Genomic DNA, 23,740 nt, shown 5'->3' on the forward strand with positions numbered 1-23,740 from the left:
GTTAGACAGCACTAGATCAGTGGCTTTCCTCCTTATTTGCATATTAAAATCATCTGGAGAGCATTATTTTTAAAAAGGTGTCTGATTCCCACTCTCTAGCTAACTTATAGAATTTTTGGATGACAATAAAGTATAGTTAAAAAAATACATGAGATTTAAAATCAGAAAGAAACAGATTTGAGTAATAGTGAATAATTGTTCACTTCCAATTTTATATAACTTTCTTCTCTCTGGATTTCATTTTCCTCAAAGAATTATAGTGATAATAAAATAACTAATGCGTGTGAACATGTTTGTAAACTATAAAACTCTAAACAAATGATATTGTTAGTGACTGTCATAGTGTAAAATCAAATAAATAAATCTTTGTTGAGAAAATAAAGCATGCTCTCTCTAAAATATTGATTTTTAAAGTGCAGTTTATGGATTGATTCCATCAGAAATAGCAGATGTTCGTTAAAATGCAAATCACTCTTCCCTGCCTCAGACCTTGTGCTTCACAATCTCAGAAAACAGAACACAGAAGCCTGCATTTTTAATAAGTTACCCATGTGGGTCAGCTGCTTTATGAGCTAGAAGAGGAATCCCCTGAGCTAATCTCACTGCTGTTACCACTACGCCAGCTGGCGCTCACATAGTTGTTGGACCTCCTACCCCACTTTTACTTTATATCATACGGGACCACCCATTTAACTCATATGCTGTTTCTTTTTCTGGCTTATTCCAGGTATGAAAAAGGAAAATGGAAAGGACCAATTGGACAACTGAAATTGAGTACATTCTGAGAAATCTTTATGAGTACCAAGGAACCGAAAAAATTCCTTTTTGCTATTTGGTTAGTGGTATACCTGGCAATCCTCCAGGAGAACAGCACCTTGGTCATCTTAACCTTCCCAGAAGCCTGCCTCCACATGCCTCTTCATCGTGGATATCTGGTATGCATCCTGTTTTGTCCCCTCTATGCTGACAAACTTGCCAAAAAAAAAAAAAAAAAAAAAAAAAAAAACACCTCTAGTTCACAGGTTGTATTATATAAATGTCTATCTCTTTATGTAATGGGGTCCACAGAGTGTGTGTTCCTGGCAGTGATAGCATATGGCTTCTACATGGTCATCAGCAAATCTCTGAAATAGCCCGTCATCAGAAACAAGGCACTTTGTGTTTAGATGGCAACTATCTCCTAGAGATTAGGCTTTTTCAATGGAATGACACAAAATGTACTCACATTAAGAGTGTTCCTTCATGGAAGAAATGTCATTAATCATTTTGTGTGAAATACTGACTTTAATAAAGCTGGCCTGAACAGGTGTTTTCTTGAATAAGAGTATACTAATGTTGGGCAATGTAATATTTTCATTTGCTCCATTCCTTCTAATTTCTGTTTCCTGTATTTTCATCATGCTGTACTGAAAATTACTTCAGCTAAAGGAAGAAAAAAGGCCTTTTACACATTAACAGTGGTGACTATATCTTATGGGACAGTCCTCTTCATGTATATGAAGCTGAAGTCCAAAGACATTGACTTCAAACAAACTGATTACCCTTTTCTATGGGGTAGTCAACCCCATGCTCAATCTTATCATCTATAACCTGAGAAGTAAGGAAGAGCAGGGCTATGGAAAAATTAATGAGTAGACACTGGTTCTGGAGAAAATGAGGAGAAACTGATATCCTTGAGTTCATGCATAAAAGAAGCTCACATAGAAAAAAAAAAGTAACGCACATATTTTGAGGCAAGGGTTTTCAATATAAAGAGAACAAAAGAAGGTCATATGTAGAATCACAGAACTTAATAGTCTAATTATATCACTTTCTGAAAATGACTATGATCTCATTAAAACATAGGGCTAAGTAGTCTAAGAAATGCAAGTAACTTATGGGAACAAAACAAAAAAATATTTGAAATTAAGCTTTTCTAAGAAAATCCAACACATATAGCTACTTAACAAATAAAACATATATTTTAGTAGCTTCTATTTGAAATACTTTTGATATATTTCTTTGTGTGTTTTTTTTTTTAATTTTACCCAGAGACCTCATTTGGCCCCAACCTACATACCCAACTACACATTTCACCTTCTTGTTTCCTGCCTATACTGCCCCCATTCCTTTTGCACATACTGTATACTCCACTCACTGTAGTTACCTGATTCTTTCATGTTCTTTCTCACCTAAGAACAACAGCAAATGCTATTTCCTCTGCATTGTCAGATTTCTCCTTCTCTAGTGAAATCTTAGCATTGACAGAAGAAATAGGTCAAGTGTTAGGTCCTCTGTAAAGCCTTCCAATAACTCCCTTGAGTTAGTTCCTCCCTCTTCTATGCTATCCTGACCCTTACCTACTACAGCAATTTTTCTTTTATGTTATAACCATTTGTTAGCTTCTGAAATGTTCCCAATGGCAGAACTATGGCTCACTGTTCTCTGTATTAAGTACAATGCCAAGTTAATTAAAAATAGTGGGCAGCCATTAACTGTTGAAATGGAAAAAGAATAGTAAAATTACAAGTCCAAATATCTGAAATACCACTTAGGGAAATAAGAAAAATGGGTTTTATATATTATTTCATCCCCAACTACAATTCTGAATACTTTTATAAAATAGCATCTAATCTTTAAATGTAGGAGAAAATAGGAGATGATAAAAGTAGAACTGAGTAAAATATGCTGAAAAGGTCCTAAAAATGTCTCCTCTGCATGACTATTGCGTTGTAATACACAGTGGTGTTTCATAAGACATAACTGCCCTCGGATTTTATTTCTACTCCAATGCTGCACTATAAACTCAGATTTCATTTTTAAGAACAAATTTTAAATTAACTCCACATACAGGGTGGGGAGATTTCTGAAGAGTGTTGTCAAAATAACTTGGAAGACAAAGATTATTTGTTTCAATTTGTTTCACACACACATACACACACACACACACACACACACACACACACACACATTTAGTTTGCAGCACAAATGGAAAGACCCTGATTCAAAATCAAAATTCAGAATCAAAATAGTAATTCTCCTTCAGAAAATTGGCAGCAGCAGTAGTAGACAATCTCTTCTTCACTTTTTAAGAATCTCTCACAGTTCTTTGTTTCCTCCTGATATATCACTTCATATTTCATTTACTCCTCAAACATATTCCAAAATTAACATAGGAAATACAGACAGAAAATGGACTTAACTTTTGGCTGCCATTTAAGAACTATGTGACCTTTATATGGGCCTAAATTTTTTTATCTACCTTACAAAGCCATCTGAAGCTAATCCTTGAAAGTAGGGACAATGTAATAGCCAGCACTGAATCCCCAGTCCCTACCAGGCACATACACTGTTGAAAAAATAAGAGACGTAATCCACACAAAAATGAAGGCAACATCAACATTAATATTATTGCTATTAAGTAATGAAAATAATTTTAAAATATTATGTATTATGATACCTAGTATACCACATAGTATATATTATGCATTTATTAAACAATATTGCCTTATCCATCTATTATCTTCCTCATTTGCTCTCTGGCTTCTTGAAAGAGGACATTAAGCAAAAATTTCTGGGTGTCTACATTTGAATGAGACAGTAAGGGACAATCGTAAATTTCATTTTCCACCAGCATTAATTAATGAAAAGGAACTTAAAAATAGTATATATAACTTATCTAGTTACCTAGCACATTTTACATACATATGCATTATTTAAATATTACTTCTCATCCCATTACTTACCTTCTTCATTCATTTTTGAGTTCTGGAAAATAAGGTAATTAATCATGGAGTCCTAGATGGTTATATTTGAAAAAGATACAAAAAGGAGGGAGCATTAGCAAAAAGCGACCAAAGGAGATGATGTAGCTAAAGGAAGGGAACTCTGGAGGCCAGCCTTCATTTTATCTAATCAAGGAAAGAATGGACTAGGGCTATACGAACAGTAGAAAGAGACTAAAAAGTCAAATAGAAAAAAGGAAGATAATAAAATGTAATGTATCCCTCCCATGAGCCAGGTGCCTTCACATAAAGTCAATTTAACCCTCAATAGGATAATAATACCTTCAAATCAGACTACGGAGTTATTTCGCATTATTTAACCCTATGGTATGCTCAGCTCTGGCCTCAGGAGAATTTCAAATTCCTTATTCATTGTAGCATATTCTCCACTCTAAATATCAGCATTATTTTGTTTCTGAGGTAAATTAAGAAACAACTCTGTACTCTAAAAACTACAGAACACTTGTGAGAGAAACTGAAGAGGACACAAAGAAATGGAAAAACAATCCATGCTCATGGGTTGGAATAACAAATATTGATAAAATATCTATCCTACCCAAAGCTATCTACACATTTAATGGAATCCGTATCAAAATGCCAACAGCATTTTCACAGAGCTAGAACAAACAATCCTAAAATTTGTATGGAACCACAAAAGACCTTGAATAGCCAAAGCAATCCTGAAAAGAAAAGAAGAGCAGGAGGCATCACAATTCCAGACTTCAAGTTATATTACAAAGCTGTAATCAACAAATTACATAGTACTGGCATAAAAACAGACATGTAGGTCAATGGAACAAAACAGAAAACCCAGAAATGGACCCACAACTATCTGGCCAATCAATCTTCAACAAAACAGGAATATCCAATGGAAAAACGACAGCCTCTTTAACAAATAGTGTTGGGAAAAGTGGACAACAACATGTAGAAGAATGAGACTGGACCTCTTTTTTACACCATACGAAAAAATAAATTCAAAATGTATGAAAGACCTAAATGTGAGACAGGACACCATCAAAATCCTAGAGGAGAACACAGGCAGAAACTTTTTTTACCTCAGCCATAGCAACTTCTTATTAGACAGGTCTCCAGAGTCAAGGGAAACAAAAGCAAAAATGAACTACTGGGACTTCATCAAGATAAAAAGCTTCTGCACAGCCAAGGAAACAGTCAAAAAAACTAAAAGGCAACCTATGGAATGGAAGAAGATATTTGCAAATGACATATCTGATAAAGGGCTAGTATCCAAAATATATATAAAGAACTTATCAAACTCAACACCCAAAACACAAATAATCCAGTGAAGAAATGGGAAGAAGACACGAATAGACATTTTTCCAAAGAAGACATCCAGATGGCTAACAGACACATGAAAAGATGCTCAATATCACTCATCATCAGGGAAGTACAAATCAAAACCATGATGAGATATCACCCCACATCTGTCAGAATGGCTAAAATCAACAACACAAGAAACAACAGGTGTTGGCAAGGATGTGGAGAAAGAGGAACCCTTTTACACTGTTGGTGGGAATGCAAACTGGCTCAGCCAACTGGAAAACAGTTTGGAGATTCCTCAAAAAGTTAAAAACAGAACTACCCTATGACCTGACAATTGCACTACCAGGTATTTATCCAAAGGATACAAACATAGTGATTTGAAGGGGCACATGCAGACCCAATGTTTATAGCTGCATTCTCAACAATAGCCAAATTATGGAAACAGCCCAAATATCAGTGAATGAATAGATAAAGAAGATGTGCTATACACACACACACACACACACGCATTTACAATGGAATATTATTCAGCTATCAAAAGAATGAAATCTTGCCATTTGCAATGACATGGATAGAGCTAAAGTGTATTATGCTATGTGAAACAGGTTAGTCAGAGAAAGACAAATACCATATGATTTCACTCATATTTAGAATTTAAGAAACAAAAAAGATGAACATATGGGAAGGGGGTGGGAAGAGAGAGGGGGAAACAAACCATATGAGACTCTTAATGATAGAGAACAAACTGAGGGTTGAAGGAGGAGGCGGGTGGGGGATGGGCTCAATGGATGATGGGCATTAAGGAGGGCACTTGTGATGAGCACTGGATGTTATATGTAAGTGATGAATCACTAAATTCTACTCCTGAAATCAATATTATATTATATGTTAACTAACTAGATTTTAAATAAAAATTTGAAAAAAGAAACAACATAAGTATGATAAGAGAAAGCAAGAGGTGCAAACATTCTAGTCATAAAATGTGAAGGAGGAACTTCTGATTTCTGCTGCTTTCACTATGACTGAATAAGCTCCTATCAGACTCAAGCATCTCAGCTATGGTAAATTTTGTACAAAATTTTTATAAAAAGTCACTTTGGAGAAGTAATGTTTTGGTGTAAGTTTCACATTTTTATACCTATAGGCTCATGAACTCTGATAATAAACTGGCAGTCCTGGACAAACCTCAGAGTCATGGAAAACATAGCCAGTGTAAAGTCAGGGGAGAATTCCAGAAAGGGGAAATACAAAAGCAGAAAAATCAAATTCTGTGTAAAAATCTTGGTCCAGTTCTCTGACTGACCCCGGTGCCATGTATGCACAGCCCAGCTAATGATAAAACAAACAAACAAACAAACAAAAACCACACACACACACAAAAATCTTGACCTAAGATGTGAACTATTACCAAAATACTGAGTTAGCAGTTTAAGTCAAACCAGGTTTATTTTAAAACCAAAAAATCTAAACTATTCAGAGGAATTTAATGGGTTTCAGAGTTTCCACAATATCACATTTACAATGTCCAGGCTACAAACCAGAATTACTCAACAAATAAAATGAAGAATCAGGAATGTGTGACCCACTCTCAAGATAAAAAGACAATCAATGGAAACCAAGCCTGAGATAGCCTAAAGGCTGGAATTAGCAGAAAGGGTGATAAAGCAACTACTTAAACCAACTACCTAAGTAACTGCTCAAATGAAATAAAAGAGAATATGCTCCCAAGGAAAAAAAAGATATCAAATTTCAGTGAAGAAATAAAAAGTATAAAAAGAACCAAATGGAAATTCTAGAACTGAGAAGTATAATAGCAGAAATTTAAAAATCCACTGAAGAGGCTCAACATTAGATTAAGTGATAAAGAATCAAGTACCTGGAGAAAAAAAAGAAAAAAATCAAAAGGCCTAACACACATGTAATTGGTATACAAGAAAGAAAGGAAATAATAAATCAATGAAATATCAAACAGGCAAAATCTTTAACAAAATATTAGCAAACTGAGTTCAACCATACATTAAAAGAATAATATACCATGATCAAGGGGGATTTATTCCAGTGATGCAAGTACAGTTTAATACTCGCAAATCAATATGATAAATCACATTGACAGAATGAAGGATAAATTCATATGATCATCTCAATAGATCCATTAAAAAACTGACAAAGTAACATCCATTCCAGATAAAAACTCTCAACAAACTGAGTATAGAGGGAAAATACTTCAAAATAATAAAGTCCATATATGACAAGCCCAGAGCCAATATCATAATCAATGGTGAAAAGCTGAGCTTTTCTTCTAAGATCAGAAGCAAGGCAAGTATGCTCAATAACCCCACTTTTACTTAACATAGTACTGGAAGTCATAGTCAGAGTAATGATTAAGAAAAAGAAGTAGAAGTCTTCTAAATTGGAAAGGAGAAGTAAAACTGTCTCTATTTGCAGATGACATGGTATTATATATAGAAAACCCCAAAGGCTCTACCAAAAAAAAAAAAAAAAAAAAGCTAAAAATAATAAATGAATTTAATAAAGCTGAAGGATGCAAAATCCATATACAAAAATCAGTTGTGTTTCTATACACAAATAATGAACTAGCAGAAAGAGAAATTAAGAAAATAACCCCATTTACAAATACATCAAAAAGAATAACATACCTAGGAATAAATTTAACCAAGGAGGTAAGAGACTAGTACACTGAAAACTATAAGATATCAATGAAAGAAATTAAAGACACAAATAAATGGAAAAATACGCTGTGTTCATGGATTGGAAGAATTACTAATGTTAAAATGTCCATATTACTCAAATCTACACATTCAATGCAATCCCTATCAAAATTCCAATGGTATTGTTCACTGAAATAGAGAAAAATACCTAAAATTTATACAGAACAACAATCGAGCAATCCCGAGAACGTTTCTTTTGGTTTTTGTTTTGTTTTGTTTTTTGTTTTTTTAAGTCCATTTAAAATACAATCAGTGGAGCCTGGGTGGCTCAGTTGGTTGAGTAGCTTTTGATTTTGGCTCCCGTCATGATCTCAGAGTAGTGGGATCAAGCTCTGTGTGGGGCTCCACACTCAGCATGGAATCTGCTTGAGATTCTCTCTCTCTCTCTCAAATCTTTAAAAAAAAATAAAAATAAAAAATACCATCAAAAATATTAAAGAATAAACAGAATTTATTTAGAAATAAAACTTCTCTACCAAAACTACAAAACAGTTTAGGAGAAATTAAAGAAAACCAAAATAAATGGATAGATACATTATGTTGATGAATTTACTTAGTATTGTTGAACTAATTCTCCCCAAATTTATCTTACCTAATCATAACCCTAGTAGCTTTTTCTGTAGAAATTGATAGATGATCATAAAGTTTATGCTGAAGGAGCTTGACTTTCCTACAAACTCTTTATATTTTATTTTTTATTTTATTTGTTTTGATAAAAAGATAATCTTTTGGAGGATGGAGCAATGAAAAGGTCTAGCCACCACAATGCATATTTAAGAAAGTATAAATATTGCACTAGTACCTCACTAAGAAAGAAACCCTTAGAATCTACCAATTTCCCCACCTGGTAGAAACTAAGCAACATTATTTCTGAGCAACTCTACCCTGTGACAAGGGCCACAATATCACCTACCAGCAAACTTCTGAAGCTGAAACAGGGTGCTATTAGCAATTATACTTGAACAACAGACATAACTTGGACTATTGCATGCAAATCAAGTTATATGATCAGTACAATTTAAAATAACACATTTTTATGGTGTTACTGGCATATTTTACCAACAAAAAGCCAGTACTATTCCTTCTAGCTCAGATCTTTGATCCTTGGTATCACTGAAGTCTATGTTTCAGAAGTCTAAGGAACCTTTCTTTATCATGTGTGTTCCACCAAGAAGCCTGAAACCCAAGAACTGATACTCGGTTCGTTTTATAAATCCCAGTCTGTGGATAAATGACACATTTCCATTCCATACAAATGGCATCTTGTTAGGACACTGTAGATCAATTTAGAAGAAATTGTACAATCCAGAAATCTCTGTCTTTATTTGAAATACTACATTTTTCTCTAACAAGGGCAAGAACGTGTGTAGATCTATAAAAATAATTTATGTCATTCATGAATATATTACATGTGTCTTTATATGACAAAGCAAAAGGAGCAAATTATGCTCTATTGGTCCATAACCATTGCCCCAGCTTAACACTCTTAAACCAGAAGGAATATGTCTGTGAGCAGACCTGGGAAGAAGAACCCTCACTTGGACTTACCCTCCTGGGAAGCTTTTTTTTCAAAGAAAATTATAGGAAAGCCACAGCACTTTGGCTCCCTTTGAAGAATGTGTTGGAGCTTAGCAGGACTTTAAGGTATCTAACTATGTGGGAGCAGAAAGAAGCCAGTTCTGAATTCAAGAAATCTTTCTATTGGGTCCATCTTACTAGTCCTTCTATTTTTTATTCATAGTTAAAATACATCCCTGCCGTCATCTTATTAAATAAATCACCTAAACCTTGTTCTGACACCTGTGCTTTCAACAAACTCATGGATTAAGTCCCTGTCTTCCTTTGAAAATGATGTTCTGTTGTGCTCTTCATCTGGAATGTCTGTCCCCACTTTCCACTTGGAAAAAGATTACTTATCCTTCAGAACAAGGTAAAATGTTTCTAATTCACTCCCGGAAGATGTTTCTCTGTGATTTTATTGTGTTTAGTATTATCATATATTTTAATCACAATGTATACTTGTTCTATTTCATTTTACCCCATTTCTGCCACTGGGTGGAACACTACTCAAGAGCAAGATGCAAAGCCTATTTGTCTTTACTTTCCCATTCCTTAGTAAGATGTATTGATTTTCTACACTCTGGGGATTTGGGTCTTTGAATGAAAAAATATGTCTTGAACATCACTTTTGAATGTTTTTCATCTGAAAAATATAAGCTCTTCTAGTAGTATATAAAATCAAATTATTGTGCATCTGATAGCATATACAAATTCACTTCTATTCAGCAGGAACAAATCTTTACTTTCTCAACAGAAGCATTTGTGTCTGTGCTTTATTTTCAATTATTTATCTTTTCATTCACCTTAGCACAACAAATGCATCTCTTCCCTGGTATATTCTGTATTCAGTTCAATCAGCCAATTTTCAATAAATCAATCAACTAAACAATAAATATTGTGTTTGTTGGGCTCCTGTAATAGACCTAAAAGCACTAATAGAAACTATGGTATATTACTAGGCTAGAGTGGGACACAGGGGAAATAAAGGATCTAGTCCCTGCTATTGAAAAACTAATGAGGGGTGCCTGGGTGGCTCAGATGGTTAAGTGTCTGCCTTCAGCTCAGGTCATGATCTCTGAGTCCTGGGATCAAGCCCCACATCAGGCTCCCGGCTCAGCGGGGAGTCTGCTTCTCCCTCTCCCTCTGCCTCACCCCCTGCTCATGCTCTCTGTATCTCTCTGTCTCAAATGAATAAATAAAATCTTTTTTAAAAAAGGAAAAACTAATGAATAAAATAATAATTTAGTTATATTTATCATTTTCTAATACTTTAAAGTCTCCAACATAAATGATTTTCACATAAATGAATTCATTGGATAACTATCTCACATTGACCAAGTGATCCATTGAAGTTGGATTTTAATAATTATGAAACTAAGGTTCCAGAGAATAAGTGGGTTCAGAGATTATCCAAGGCCATATACTATTTAACGCCAGATCTCTTTGCAATGTCCTTTACATTGTCATATATAAAATATTTACAAGCACAAATGAATATATGTAAAGCAATATGAGTACTAAACAGCCGAGGGAAGAACAATGTAGGAATTAGTCACTTAAAAATATACATTAAGCACATGGTGAACTTTAAACCCAAATTTAGAAGAAAGGAACAGAAACATAAAGAATGAAGGAAGAAGCTTGAATTGAGGAGTCAAATTGGCTCTTTGCACCACATGAAGTATTTAAACAATACCATCCTCAAATAATATAGAGAAAAATAGACATTGGTGAATGATTAGAGGCATTCTTCTTTCAGACTTAAGGGCTGGTAAGACTTTCCTCTGAAGAAAAAGATCTGACTTCTTGGAATGTACTCATCTGTGTGGAGCCCTCCTGAGCTCCAGAGAAAGGAGGTGATCACCCCAAACCTATAGAAATATTGACTTCCCATCTTAGTATCTGAAGCCCCCATAATTTGGCTCCAAGTTGTCTTTCTGATCTTCTCCCCTGTTCACTAAGCAACAATACAATTCAAGTTCCAACTAATCTGAACTCTTAGCTGTAGTCCATATCTTGCCACATGCTATATTCTCTGTCTGAAAAATTCTTCTGCACAAGACTATAAGGAGAATTGTTTTCCCCAGTTCAGCCAAGGAGAAAGGCCTTTCCCTTCTTAGAACTGCCCCTTCTAGGGGAATTAAACATCCTCCTTTAATAGCACTTAACACACTACATTATAATTGTGACCCACTTAAGTTAACCAATCTTAACAGCTGATCTCAGCATGGAGAGACTAAAAAAAATGGAATCCATCACTAAATGTCTTAAAGAATACTGCATATCTTTACTGAAATTGCCAGGAGAGAGAGACACTGAGGATGGGTCACAGAACACCACACCAAAGCTTCCTATTTAGCTATTTTTTTTCCTTTTCTCTGATTCTATTTTTATGGTATCTATTTAAATATCTCCCATATCAATCTTCCAGATCTCTAGTATGCAATACTTTCTTCCTCATTGCATTATCCCCTCTTTCTCATTGTCCTCTTTTCTTTCCTAGAGCTGGTCCAAGTCCTTTTATATAAAGATCAGTTTATCCCATTTAAACTACTCCAAGTCCACTCATTACTCTGTTCAGCCAATAAAGAGCTAACATACTATGAATGAAAACAAAGGATCCAGCTTAGAGAGTGGGGGAAAGGGAAAAGCTGTGAATAATCTTTAATATTTTGTCCTCAATTTGAGTGTCAGTCGGTATTCCACAGGACTGTGCACTCTTTAATCATGTTTTGGGTTTTGTCTCAATGTATTTAGTTTTTTGATATTACCAATAGTTAGCATAATGCCTGAGATAAAATAGCTATTCAGTAAATACTAGTTGCTTGAATAACTGAATGAAGGAATACATGAATGAACAGAAAGCTCATATTCTACAGGAAATTCATGTAACTGCAAAAATACCTAATTTGTGACACTGTAAATACATTATTACCACGTTCTCAGAGAATTATGCAAACAAGTTCCTTAGAAACTAATTTTTTGAGTCATTTAACAGTAACAATGGTTTCCACTCAAAGACGCCACTGCTCATCTACTGAAACCTACGATAAGCCAAATCTCCCTATCAGCTGGGGTGTCTGCACAATGATTCACACTGCCTCAGACACTTCTGCACAGAAGTGTGCCTGCCAGTTTGCAGCTAAAAGGAAATCAGCCCTAAGAAAAATAGTTTCATTTTACTACTCTTGTCTCTCTTTGGCATTTACACAGGCTAGGTACCTAACATCCTAAAATGCTCACTCTTTTCCTTTATATGAACAAAGACTACCCCATTAGAAATTATTTTTGTTGAGTTCTAGTTTATCTTCCTAAGAAAGATAAGAGACTAGAAAACCAACTCACATAGAAGATAAGAAGGTAAGCTAATAAAATTGCATTTCCTTTCACATAAGATTACAGAACTCATTATTCCAGAGCTAAACTAAATTTGGTTATCCGTGAGAAGGTGGATGATTTGGATGAGAATCCTTTTACCCATAAATTGCTGTCCCATTTCTCCTTAATCCAGTCATGAAGGAAAATGGTAGGCTCTACATTTCTCTCACATTTAAATATCAGGAACAGAAAAAAAGAGAATTTCAGGAATTAATGGTACCACTAACCCTTATATTTATTTTGGAACCTCTAGGTGAGAACTAGTCCTGCATTCAGAGTAAAGGAATTTCTTTAGAAAGCATTCACATTCCCTCTGAGGAGCATTTCCGACAGAGTACATTCTTCACAGCTTCCTTCACATCTTTGTTCCTCAAACTATAGATGAGGGGATTGAGCATAGGTGTCACAACTCCATAGAAGAGAGAGATGATTTTGTCTGTGACTTGTACCTTGTCTGCACCGGAAGAGTCTTTAGCCTTGGGTTTTGCATACATGAAGAGGATGGTTCCATAGAATATAATCACCACTGTTAAGTGGGCGGAGCAAGTGGAGAAGGCTTTGAGCTTCCCCTCTGCAGAAGGAATCCTCAGGATGGTGGAGAGAATGAAAACATAGGAAACAAAAATGAAAAGTACCGGGACCACAAGAAAAATTATATTAGCAACAACCATGCTAATAACATTCATGGAGATATCAGCACAGGCCAATTTTAAGACAGCCAAGATTTCACAAGTAAAATGATTAATGACATTATCCCCACAGAAAGGAAGCCGCATTGCAAGAGAGGTTTGCAACACAGAATTGACAACTCCTGCAATCCAGGACCCAGCAGCCATGGGCACATATGAAGTCTTGCTCATAATAATGGAGTATCTCAGAGGGTTACAGATGGCCACGTAGCGGTCAAATGCCATCATGCTTAGAAGGACACACTCTGTGGCTCCCATAGCAAAGGAGAGAAACATTTGCACTCCACATCCAGAGAAGGAAATGGTTTTCTTTGACATTAAGAAGCTGCTGAGAAATAGGGGAATAGAAGAACTGGTATAACAAATATCCAAGAATGATAAGTTACTGAGGAAAAAGTACATGGGAGTGTGCAGGTGGGTGTCACAGACACTTACAATGATGATGACTCCATTTCCCAGCAGGATCACCAGGTACATACATAGGACCAGCACAAAATAAATGGCCTCAAGTTCTGGATAGTCAGAAAGTCCCAAAAGGACAAATTCTGTCACAGAAGACTGATTGGTCCTTCCCATGTTAATATTTTCTTTTTTTTTTTTTCTTTTTTTCAAAGATTTTATTTATTTATTCAATAGAGATAGAGACAGCCAGCGAGAGAGGGAACACAAGCAGGGGTAGTGGGAGAGGAAGAAGCAGGCTCATAGTGGAAGAGCCTGATGTGGGGCTCGATCCCATAACGCCAGGATCACGCCCTGAGCCGAAGGCAGACGCTTAACCGCTGTGCCACCCAGGCGCCCCCATGTTAATATTTTCTTTCACTAAAATGAATTCTTTAGCAGCCAGAATACATGTGGATCTGTTACAGCAATGTTTGCAAGAGTTGTTTGCATCCTTAAGTAGCTTCCCTTATGGGTAATATGGACTTAAAAATAGATACACAGATAGGATAAGAATATGTTATGATCTTCTAAGCTTAGAATTTTAGATCTCATGGAGACTTTAGCTCAAAAAAAAAAAAAAAAAAGCCTTGTTAGAAAAGAGATTCAGAACACATACAACTGGTTTAGAATTATGTATCTCACATTATGAATTTAAAATTATTTTCAATGCAATCTCACCATAACATTTTAACCAAACAATCCAGAACATAACTAACACGTTAGCATCAACAAAAATCACTGTTCTCCAGTTACTAAAACAAAACGGTGTTTGTAAGTCCTGCTTCAATGGTAATTTCATCTTAGTTTCAGAAGTTTGTGGCTAGAAAAACAAGCTGAAAAGATACATTTTTAGAAAAAGAACTTTGGTTAATTCAAACCTAGGAGGAAATGTATACCTGTAATATCCTAAGAATAATGTCTATATTAATTATAGACATTACTAATGGTTGTAAAAGAAAAAGGAAAACATTTTTAGATAAAATTATTATCTTTTTCAGTACAAATTGGGATGTCTATTGTCCTGCCTAATATATTTAATGAAATACAAGTAGATCTCAGAAAAACTCCAGTGCACATGTCTCAATTTACAAACCATAATTAAGGTATAAGCTAAGAAATTTAAGTGATGGGGGATTTACTCTTTTACTTGTAGGTATGAGAAAATACATATTATTTTTTCCCTGCACAGAAATCAGCTTCTGCTCAAACAGCTGCTCTGCCAATCTTTTTCTCACTGCATATTCAGAATACCCATAATAAAGAGGGATAGGTCATTCAAAATATTCTTAAGCATTAGTAATATGTTATAATTATTTATAACCCCACTTCACTAGATATACAATGTTTCTATAATTAAAATGCCAGAAACAGAAGTCCTACTTTTTTGTAAGATTGCTAGTCTCATAAATTCCATCTCAGTAAGTTCAATAGTATAACTAAAAGAATTATCTGCTTCTCAGTTTTCATTAATACCAAGTAGCTGTCACTGCTATGGTAAAAACAAAAACAAAACAAACAAACAAAACAATTAACCAGTAGAAAAACAGAACTGACTTCCAGTAAAAATGAAAATTGGGGCTCTTTACAGTCACTTCACTAGTAGAGGAGCCCTTAAAGGACCAGGCAAGAGGCACATGGCTGTTAGTTAAGCATCTGCCTTCAGTCCTAGGTCATGATCCCAGGGTCCTGAGCCCTGCCTGCCTCAGGCTGCCTGCTCAGTGGGGAGCCCGCTTCTCCCTTTCCTTCTGCCTGTCCCCCTGCTTGTGCGTGCGCGCTCTCTATCTTCCTCTCTCTCTCTAACAAATAAATAAAATCTTAAAAAAAAGGATCAGCCAATGGAGCACCAAAGCAACTTAAAGTCTTTGCTGCTTTGAGGATCTTTCTAATCCCGAAAGTAATTTAAAGTTCACAATGTGGAATGGTTAGAATTTAGCAACTTTCTAGTACTTTTGGGATGAAGTCCCCTAGAAGCAATTAAGACAAAGTTGCTAATACAATTAAACTTAATTGTAACTCATACACACAAAAATAATTCTTCTGTCCTTACACCCTCTGAGAGCAAATTTAGAACTGCTACCCAGGTAAAATGGTCAAGACATGGACATTAGAATTGACTATATCTGATAGAGAGATGTGGCCATAATCTGTGATGCTTACGTTAAAATGATACTTTGTTCTTAACAAATTATCTACCAATCACCTTTACTTTGACCTCTAAATCCTGGATTCTCAGACTTGATAAACATTATTCTCGTCTCACTGCCCTCTCTAAATAGCCAGAATAATAGGCATGGTCATTTTAAATTTGCTCACTCATGTCCTCTATTCAAATACATACACAATACCCCAAACTTAACCAATCTGTTTTTCAGTCATGCCCACACTGGTATGACACAGCATGGAACAAACCATGTCAACAATTTCCATGGTATGAGCAAGCCACACTTTCCTTATGAATAGGAAAAGAAGTTCCAACTTGAGGTGGATAATTATTATGACATTTTCTATGACTACCTTTTGAAATCAATATAAGCATTTGACAATTTCAATCATTTTACATGAATGTTGTGAAATACTCTTCCAGCATGGAAATGAGTGAAATCATTGTGAGTAGTCTTTAAAAAAAGGGAATAAAATTTGACAACAGCACTCTTTTTTGTCAGTGAACATTTTTTAAAAGTCATTGAGTAAAAGATGCAACATAATCCTGAGCAATGGGAAAGCAATTTCTGCCATGAAAGACGGTATTATCTATTTCATCAAAACAAATTTAAAGAGCAATTCCCAGAGTTCTTAACTTTATGCAAGTACTTTTTCAGTATATTGGCTCATAATGCAAATATTGAGCATGGTTTCTCATTAATGTTCAGTGGACAAAGGTATTAAATAGTTTTGATGTGAGCACAGTAAAAATAATGTTGCAATACAACTGGAAGATAGATTGTAACTGCAAGGAGTTTTAGAAGCAAATTCTATAAAACAATGTTAAATGGAGCCAAATACTTACAATTAAAGAGGTATGTAGAATACTTATAATTTATTTCAGACAACAATTTTTCATACAAATATTTCCTATGAAATATTATTTATCCCAGTGTACACAGGCAAAGACAATCAGAAATAATTAAAATATGAGTGGGTGTTATCTATTTTCATTTGTTAACCTGGCAACCCTAACTTCCTGCAACCAAGATTCACATGAAATCCAGTCTAAGCCTGGGCTGCCCCAGCAGCAACATTCCCAGGCATTGGAGGGAGTACAGGATCCAGGTGTCTGGGCAGTACTACTCACAATAATACTGTGAGACAGTACTACTTTTAGAACTTTCAAATGAGCAGAAAGAGAATATTTAGTGTATTTCTCTAAACCACTCTAGTAGATACAGGATTATACATCTGTGGTCTCAAATGTACCCAGCCACCACATAAATACCACTTGCAGCTGCAACCCTCATCCCTTCCCAGAACAAACATGGTAAGAAGAAACAATTAACATGAACTTGCAGGGGTTCAACATCAAGTACTGCTCTTCAGCATTTCTAAGCCCTAGTCTCAACTTCTCCCTCTTTCATTTCACTTAATTCAGTGTTTACTAATTGAGGCCTCCTCATTCCAGGAATGATGTCTGCTTCTTCCCTAAATGCCATAAATTACTTTAGTCCCCTGCCAGGTACTACAGCCCATTAGAAGAATAGCAAGCAATACCTAGGGTCTTAATATCTGGGGTCAACTCCCCTAATGCCAACTGCCTGACTATATTCCAAACAGAGTTTGCCCTAGATTTTCCCTTTACCTTGTTCTTCCTTGTGCTGGGCCACACATCAATCCATGCTTTTCCCTGAGGAGCTGGCACATACAACTCAATTTCTATAACTTCAAGGTCCCTCTGTATCTCTTAGTTAGATGGCATTCGGATGCCATCTTCTTGTCCCTTCAGCAGGAAGCTGTTATACCTGTCCATTTTAGTCTGTCAAGACAAACTAACAATATGATTAAGTACAAGACACTGAATCTGGCTCAAGACTCTTCTGTTCCCTAAAGCAATTTACTCCGTTCAAATATAGCTATATTTTATCTGAATTGTGAACAAAATTTTGATTTCCTTATAACTCTAAAAAATTTAGTTTCATCACCTTAAAGTTAGATAAGGGCAATGTTTTCATGCATTTGTATTGAATAGACACAAAACTTCACCTAGATCCTCCGATCCTCAGGCTACAGTTTATCAAAATGGTTAATATTAGTTGTAATGCAGCCACATCATGATCAGTATAGTGAACTCATTTGATCATGACAGTCTCTCTTACACTCTCATTATCATTCTCTCTCCTGTTTCTATGCTGCCTGTTCCTCTAACAGGTGGGTTTTGTAACTGGCAGGAAAGTATCTAGGAAAATAGAAGAGTAGCAGATTGGAGGGGTAGTAAAAGGCAGAAAGAAAATACCAATTAGTCCATTATATAAGGAACAGAACACGGACATCAAATTGGGATCAGTTAATTAGAATTTAAATGGGCAACGGGATATTCCCAAAGCCAAGAAGAAGAATAAAAGGTATGATTAAAAAATAAATACATCAATAAATGTGGCTGAGATAGCGAGAGATGGAGGCATGGGAAAAATAACAGGTCAATCTAACTTAACTGAGTTCAAAGACAGGTCTCAGTATGATGGCTGTTTCTTAATAACTTCTTAATCTAATCATTCAATAAACAACTTATTATGAAAGTAATATTTTCAGCTTCTGGAAATAGCAAAGTGGCATAATCTTCTGACTTCTTCCCCACTCAAACAGGGAAATGCCATAGGAATAAGATTTAAAATATATCAATCTGAACAATAGAATGAAACTGGAAGAAACCCAAGGAAACAATGTAGTCATTGACAAGAAATACACTGGGTGAGTAGTTTTGAGTCAAGTTATTCCTTCTCTACTGCATTACCATGAGGAAATTACGCTTGACCCTCCTCTAACCCTTACAAGCTAAGGTAGATACATTAACATCAGAGTGGTCCAGAACTAAGAAGAGTGAAGACTGAACAACTCATCACAAATGCACACAGAGCAGCCTACCTGGAGAGTTCCCTCTTTCTGCTTTATCTCACTAAAAAAGCTGGGATATTTTTATCAGTGAAGAAAGGGACTTGGGAAAGGACAGCATCCAGAAAGAGGTAAAGGAAAGAGTCAGGGTTTCCAGGGGAGGAAACCTATTTGCACATACCCAATATACTGTACAATGGGCTCTCTGCCTTTAGGAACCGCAAATTTTTAATTCACCTGAAGTAGTACAATTTGGGGTCTGGACTTTTGCCTTTTCTTAATAAGGTACACACTATTGATAAAAATACTGCGGGGGAAAATGAATTCCATAGAGAAGAATAATGTGATAAATGGTGAACACCACCATTATAAAAGGAAAGAAAATTAAATGAGAAACTCGAAATCATATGAGAAAGAATTCATTGAACAGAGAGAGCAAAAATTTTGAATGAGCAAAATAAATATCCTTGATGTGATAAAGGAAGAATATTTGTGGCATAAAGCAGGAATAAACAGTTACAAAAAAGAATCACATGGTAATACTGGGAATGAAACATATAACAACTCAAATAAGGAACTCGGTAAATGGGATATGCAGCACAATGAATACTACGACTGTATAATGGGTCCTAAAATAAGCTTCAAGTACTTTCAAACAATTTAAATCATCCAGAGAGTGTTCTTTGACCATACAGAATTAAACCAGGAAATCTTTTAAAAAGAAGGGAACCATGAAAGACTATGGACTCTGGGAAACAAACTGAGTGCTTCAGAGGGGAGGGGGGTGGCGGAATGGGATAGGCCGGTGATGGGTGGTGGGGAGGGCACGTATTGCATGGTGCACTGGGTGTTATACGCAAGTAATGAATCATGGAACTTTACATCAAAAACTAGGGATGTACTGTATGGTGACTAACATAATATAATAAAAAATTATTATAAAAAAATCATGTGGATGCAGAAAAAAATAAAAATAAAAAGAAGGGAAAAATGAAGGGGGGAACCAGAGGGGGAGATGAACCATGAGAGACTAGGGACTCCAGGAAATAAACTGAGGGTTTCAGAGGGGAGGGGGGTTGGGGGATGGGTTAGTCGAATGATGGGTATTAAGGAGGGCCATTGCAATGGCCACTGGGTGTTATACACAAGCAATGAATCATGGAACACTGTATCAAAATAATTAAGTAATTAATTTTTTAAAAAAGAAAAGAAACTTTTAAAAAATCCTCAAATGTTAGGAACTTACATAATGCACTCCTAGTAACATATACTATGAGAAGGAAATCACGACAAAAAATAAAGCTGTTTTGAATTGAACATCCCAGTAAAAATTTATGGAATCTAGCTAAAGCCAGTAATTAGAAGAAAATTTACAGCCCCAGATGCATGTATTAGACACCTAGGTGGCTCAGTCAGTTAAGTGGCTGCCTTCAGCTCAGGTCATGATCCCAGGTCCTGGGATCAAGTCCCGCATCAGGCTCCTTGCTCAGCAGGGAGCCTGCTTCTCCCTCTGCCTGCTCTGCCTGCCACTCCCCCTGCTTGTGCTATCTCTGACAAATAAATAAATAAAATCTTAAAATATTAAAAAAGAAGAAGAAGGTTACACTCTATCTCAAAGTTAAAAAAAGAACATCAAATCAACATGTTGCCCCCTTCATACTGCTATTGAGCCTACCCACTGAATTTTTTATTTCCATTACGGTATTTTTCCGTTTGGTTCTTTTTTCGATATCTTTTCTGAGGCTTTGTTTCTCTGCGTAGGCCTTCTATATTTTCACTTGCTTCAAGTGTGTGTATAATTGCTCACTGAAGCATTTTATAATGGCTGCTTTATATTCCTTCTCAAATAATTCCAACATCTGTTCATTTTTTGTTGTATCTAGAAATTGTCCCTTATCATTCAAATTGGATACCTGATTCTTCGCATGAGGAGTGATATTCATTTGTATCCTGGATATTTTAGGGACTATGAGAGTCTGGATCTTATTCAGATCTATTTCAGGTCTCCTCTAAAACCATGCCCCTTAGAGAAGGGAGTCACTACCTCGTTCTTGCCAGACTCGGCAAAACTCTAAACTCCTCACATGGACTCCATGGCACAGTGGGGATGGAAGGATTCATTAGTAGAGGGCTTCAATGAAATCCTTGACTTCCTACTAATCCTCCCCTAAAACCCTATTTGAAGGGGAAAGGCAGATGGTAGAGGGTCGAAGTCTAGGCTCCCCACTTAAATATGCTGGAGTAGGGGAGTAAGGTTGCAGTATTTTTCTCTGGTGTTTGGCTGGAATAGGGCAATTACTGACATTATGTTTTCTGTCTTACTAAGCTACCCCTTTCCTGTCCCTTCAGCTAAAGAGATTTAATTTTCTTGTTCTTTTTTTGTTTTTTCCATTTGTGTTTCCAAATTTTAGGCTTATCTTGTACTCAGTCTGGGATATATAGAAGGTAAAAAGAAAACTCAGGAAACTCACTACACTTTTTGGTTCCTTAGATCCCAAAGTTCCTCCTGGTCTTTTTCTCTCCATCTTTCAGAGTCTTCTATGCTTTCTTTATACATAATGTACAGAGTTTTAGCTATATTTAACAAAATAAGGAGAAGTGTCTATTCCATCTCGTCTGCAACTAGAAAACCCTATAATCATTTCAAAAGTGCATCCATTGCAAGGGTGGTTCAACATTCGCAAATCGATCAGTGTGATAGATCATATCAACAAGAAAAGAGTAAAGAACCATATGATCCTCTCAATAGATGCAGAAAAAGCATCTGACAAAATACAGCATCCTTTCCTGAATAAACACTTCAGAGTGTAGGGATAGAGGGTACATTCCTCCATTTCATAAAAACCATCTATGAAAAGCCTACAGCAAATATCATTCTCAATGGGGAAAAGCTGGAAGCCTTTCCTTTAAGATCAGGAACACAACAAGGATGCCCACTCTCGCCATTATTATTCAACATAGTACTAGAAGTCCTTGCAACAGCAATCAGACAACAAAAAGGGAAAAAGGTATCCAAATTGGCAAAGAAGTCGTCAAACTGTCTCTCTTCGCAGATGACATGATACTCTATATGAAAAAACCAAAAGATTCCACCCCCAAATTACTAAAACTCATAGAACAATTCAGTAATGTGGCGGGATACAAAATCAATGCTCAGAAATCAGTTGCACTTCTATACACAAACAATAAGACTGAAGAAAGAGAAATTAGGGAATCCATTCCATTTACAATAGCACCAAAAATCATACATTATCTCGGAATTGACTTAACCAGAGACGTAAAGGATCTATATTCAAGAAACTACAAATCACTCTTGAAAGACATTGAAGAAGACACAAAAGATGGAAAAATATTCCATGCTCATGGATCAGAAGAATTAACATAGTTAAAATGTCCATACTACCCAGAGCAATCTACACTTTCAATGCCATCCCGATCAAAATACCAATGACATTTTTCAAAGAACTGGAACAAACAGCCCTTAAATTTGTGTGGAACCAGAAAAGGCCCCATATCGCCAAGGACTTGTTGAAAAGGAAAAACAAAGCTGGGAGAATCACATTGCCAGATTTCAAGCTGTACTACAAAGCTGTGATCACAAAGACAGCATGGTACTGGCACAAAAACAGACACATAGACCAATGGAACAGAATAGAGAACCCAGAAATGGACCCTCGGCTCTTTGGGCAACTAATCTTTGACAAAGCAGGAAAAAACATCCAGTGGAAAAAAGACAGTCTCTTCAATAAATGGTGCTGGGAAAATTGGACAGCTACATGCAAAAGAATGAAACTTGACCACTCTCTCACACCATACACAAAGATAAACTCCAAATGGATGAAAGACCTCGATGTGAGACAGGAATCCATCAAAATCATAGAGGAGAACATAGACAGCAACCTCTATGACATCGGCCAAAGCAACTTTTTCATGACACATCTCCAAAGGCAAGAGAAACAAAAGATAAAATGAACTTGTGGGACTTCATCAAGATAAAAAGCTTCTGCACAGCCAAGGAAACAGTCAAAAAAACTAAGAGGCAGCCCACAGAATGGGAGAAGATATTTGCAAATGATACTACAGATAAAAGACTGGTATCCAAGATCTACAAAGAGCTTCTTTTTTTTTTTTTTTAAAGATTTTATTTTATTTATTCATTCAACAGAGATAGAGACAGCCAGCGCAAGAGGGAACACAAGCAGGGGGAGTGGGAGAGGAAGAAGCAGGCTCATAGCGGAAGAGCCTGATGTGGGGCTCGATCCCAGAACGCTGGGATCATGCCCTGAGCCGAAGGCAGATGCTTAACCGCTGTGCCACCCAGGCACCCCTACAAAGAGCTTCTCAAACTCAATACACAAGAAACAAACAAATCAAAAAATGGGCAGAAGATATGAACAGACACTTTTCTAATGAAGACATACAAATGGCTAACAGACACATGAAAAAATGTTCAAAATCATTAGCCATCAGAGAAATTCAAATAAAACCACACTGAGATACCACCTTACACCAGTTAGAATGGCAAAAATTGACAAGGCAGGAAACAACAAATGTTGGAGAGGATGTGGAGAAAGGGGATCCCTCCTACATTGTTGGTGGGAATGCAAGTTCGTACACCACTCTGGAAAACAGTGTGGAGGTCCCTCAAAAAGTTAAAAATTGAGCTACCAATTGCACTACTGGGTATTTACCCCAAAGATACAGACGTAGTGAAGAGAAGGGCCATATGCACCCCAATGTTCATAGCAGCTTTGACCACAATAGCTAAATCGTGGAAGGAGCTGAGATGCCCTTCAACAGATGACTGGACTAAGATGTGGTCCATATATACAATGGAATATTACTCAGCCATTAAAAA

General features: G+C 36.2%; 1 protein-coding gene across 1 annotated transcript; it reads right to left on the reverse strand.

Moving 5' to 3' along the window:
- Nucleotides 1-4,513: 4,513 nt before the first annotated feature.
- Nucleotides 4,514-21,914, reverse strand: LOC113260358 (olfactory receptor 13C7-like). Its single transcript, XM_057313632.1, has one exon. The coding sequence runs from the start codon at nt 13,975-13,977 to the stop codon at nt 13,015-13,017; it is 963 nt and encodes a 320-aa protein (XP_057169615.1). The 5' UTR covers nt 13,978-21,914; the 3' UTR covers nt 4,514-13,014.
- Nucleotides 21,915-23,740: the final 1,826 nt, after the last annotated feature.

This window comes from Ursus arctos, unplaced genomic scaffold (genome assembly GCF_023065955.2).
Source record: "Ursus arctos isolate Adak ecotype North America unplaced genomic scaffold, UrsArc2.0 scaffold_18, whole genome shotgun sequence".
Taxonomy (NCBI): domain Eukaryota; kingdom Metazoa; phylum Chordata; class Mammalia; order Carnivora; family Ursidae; genus Ursus; species Ursus arctos.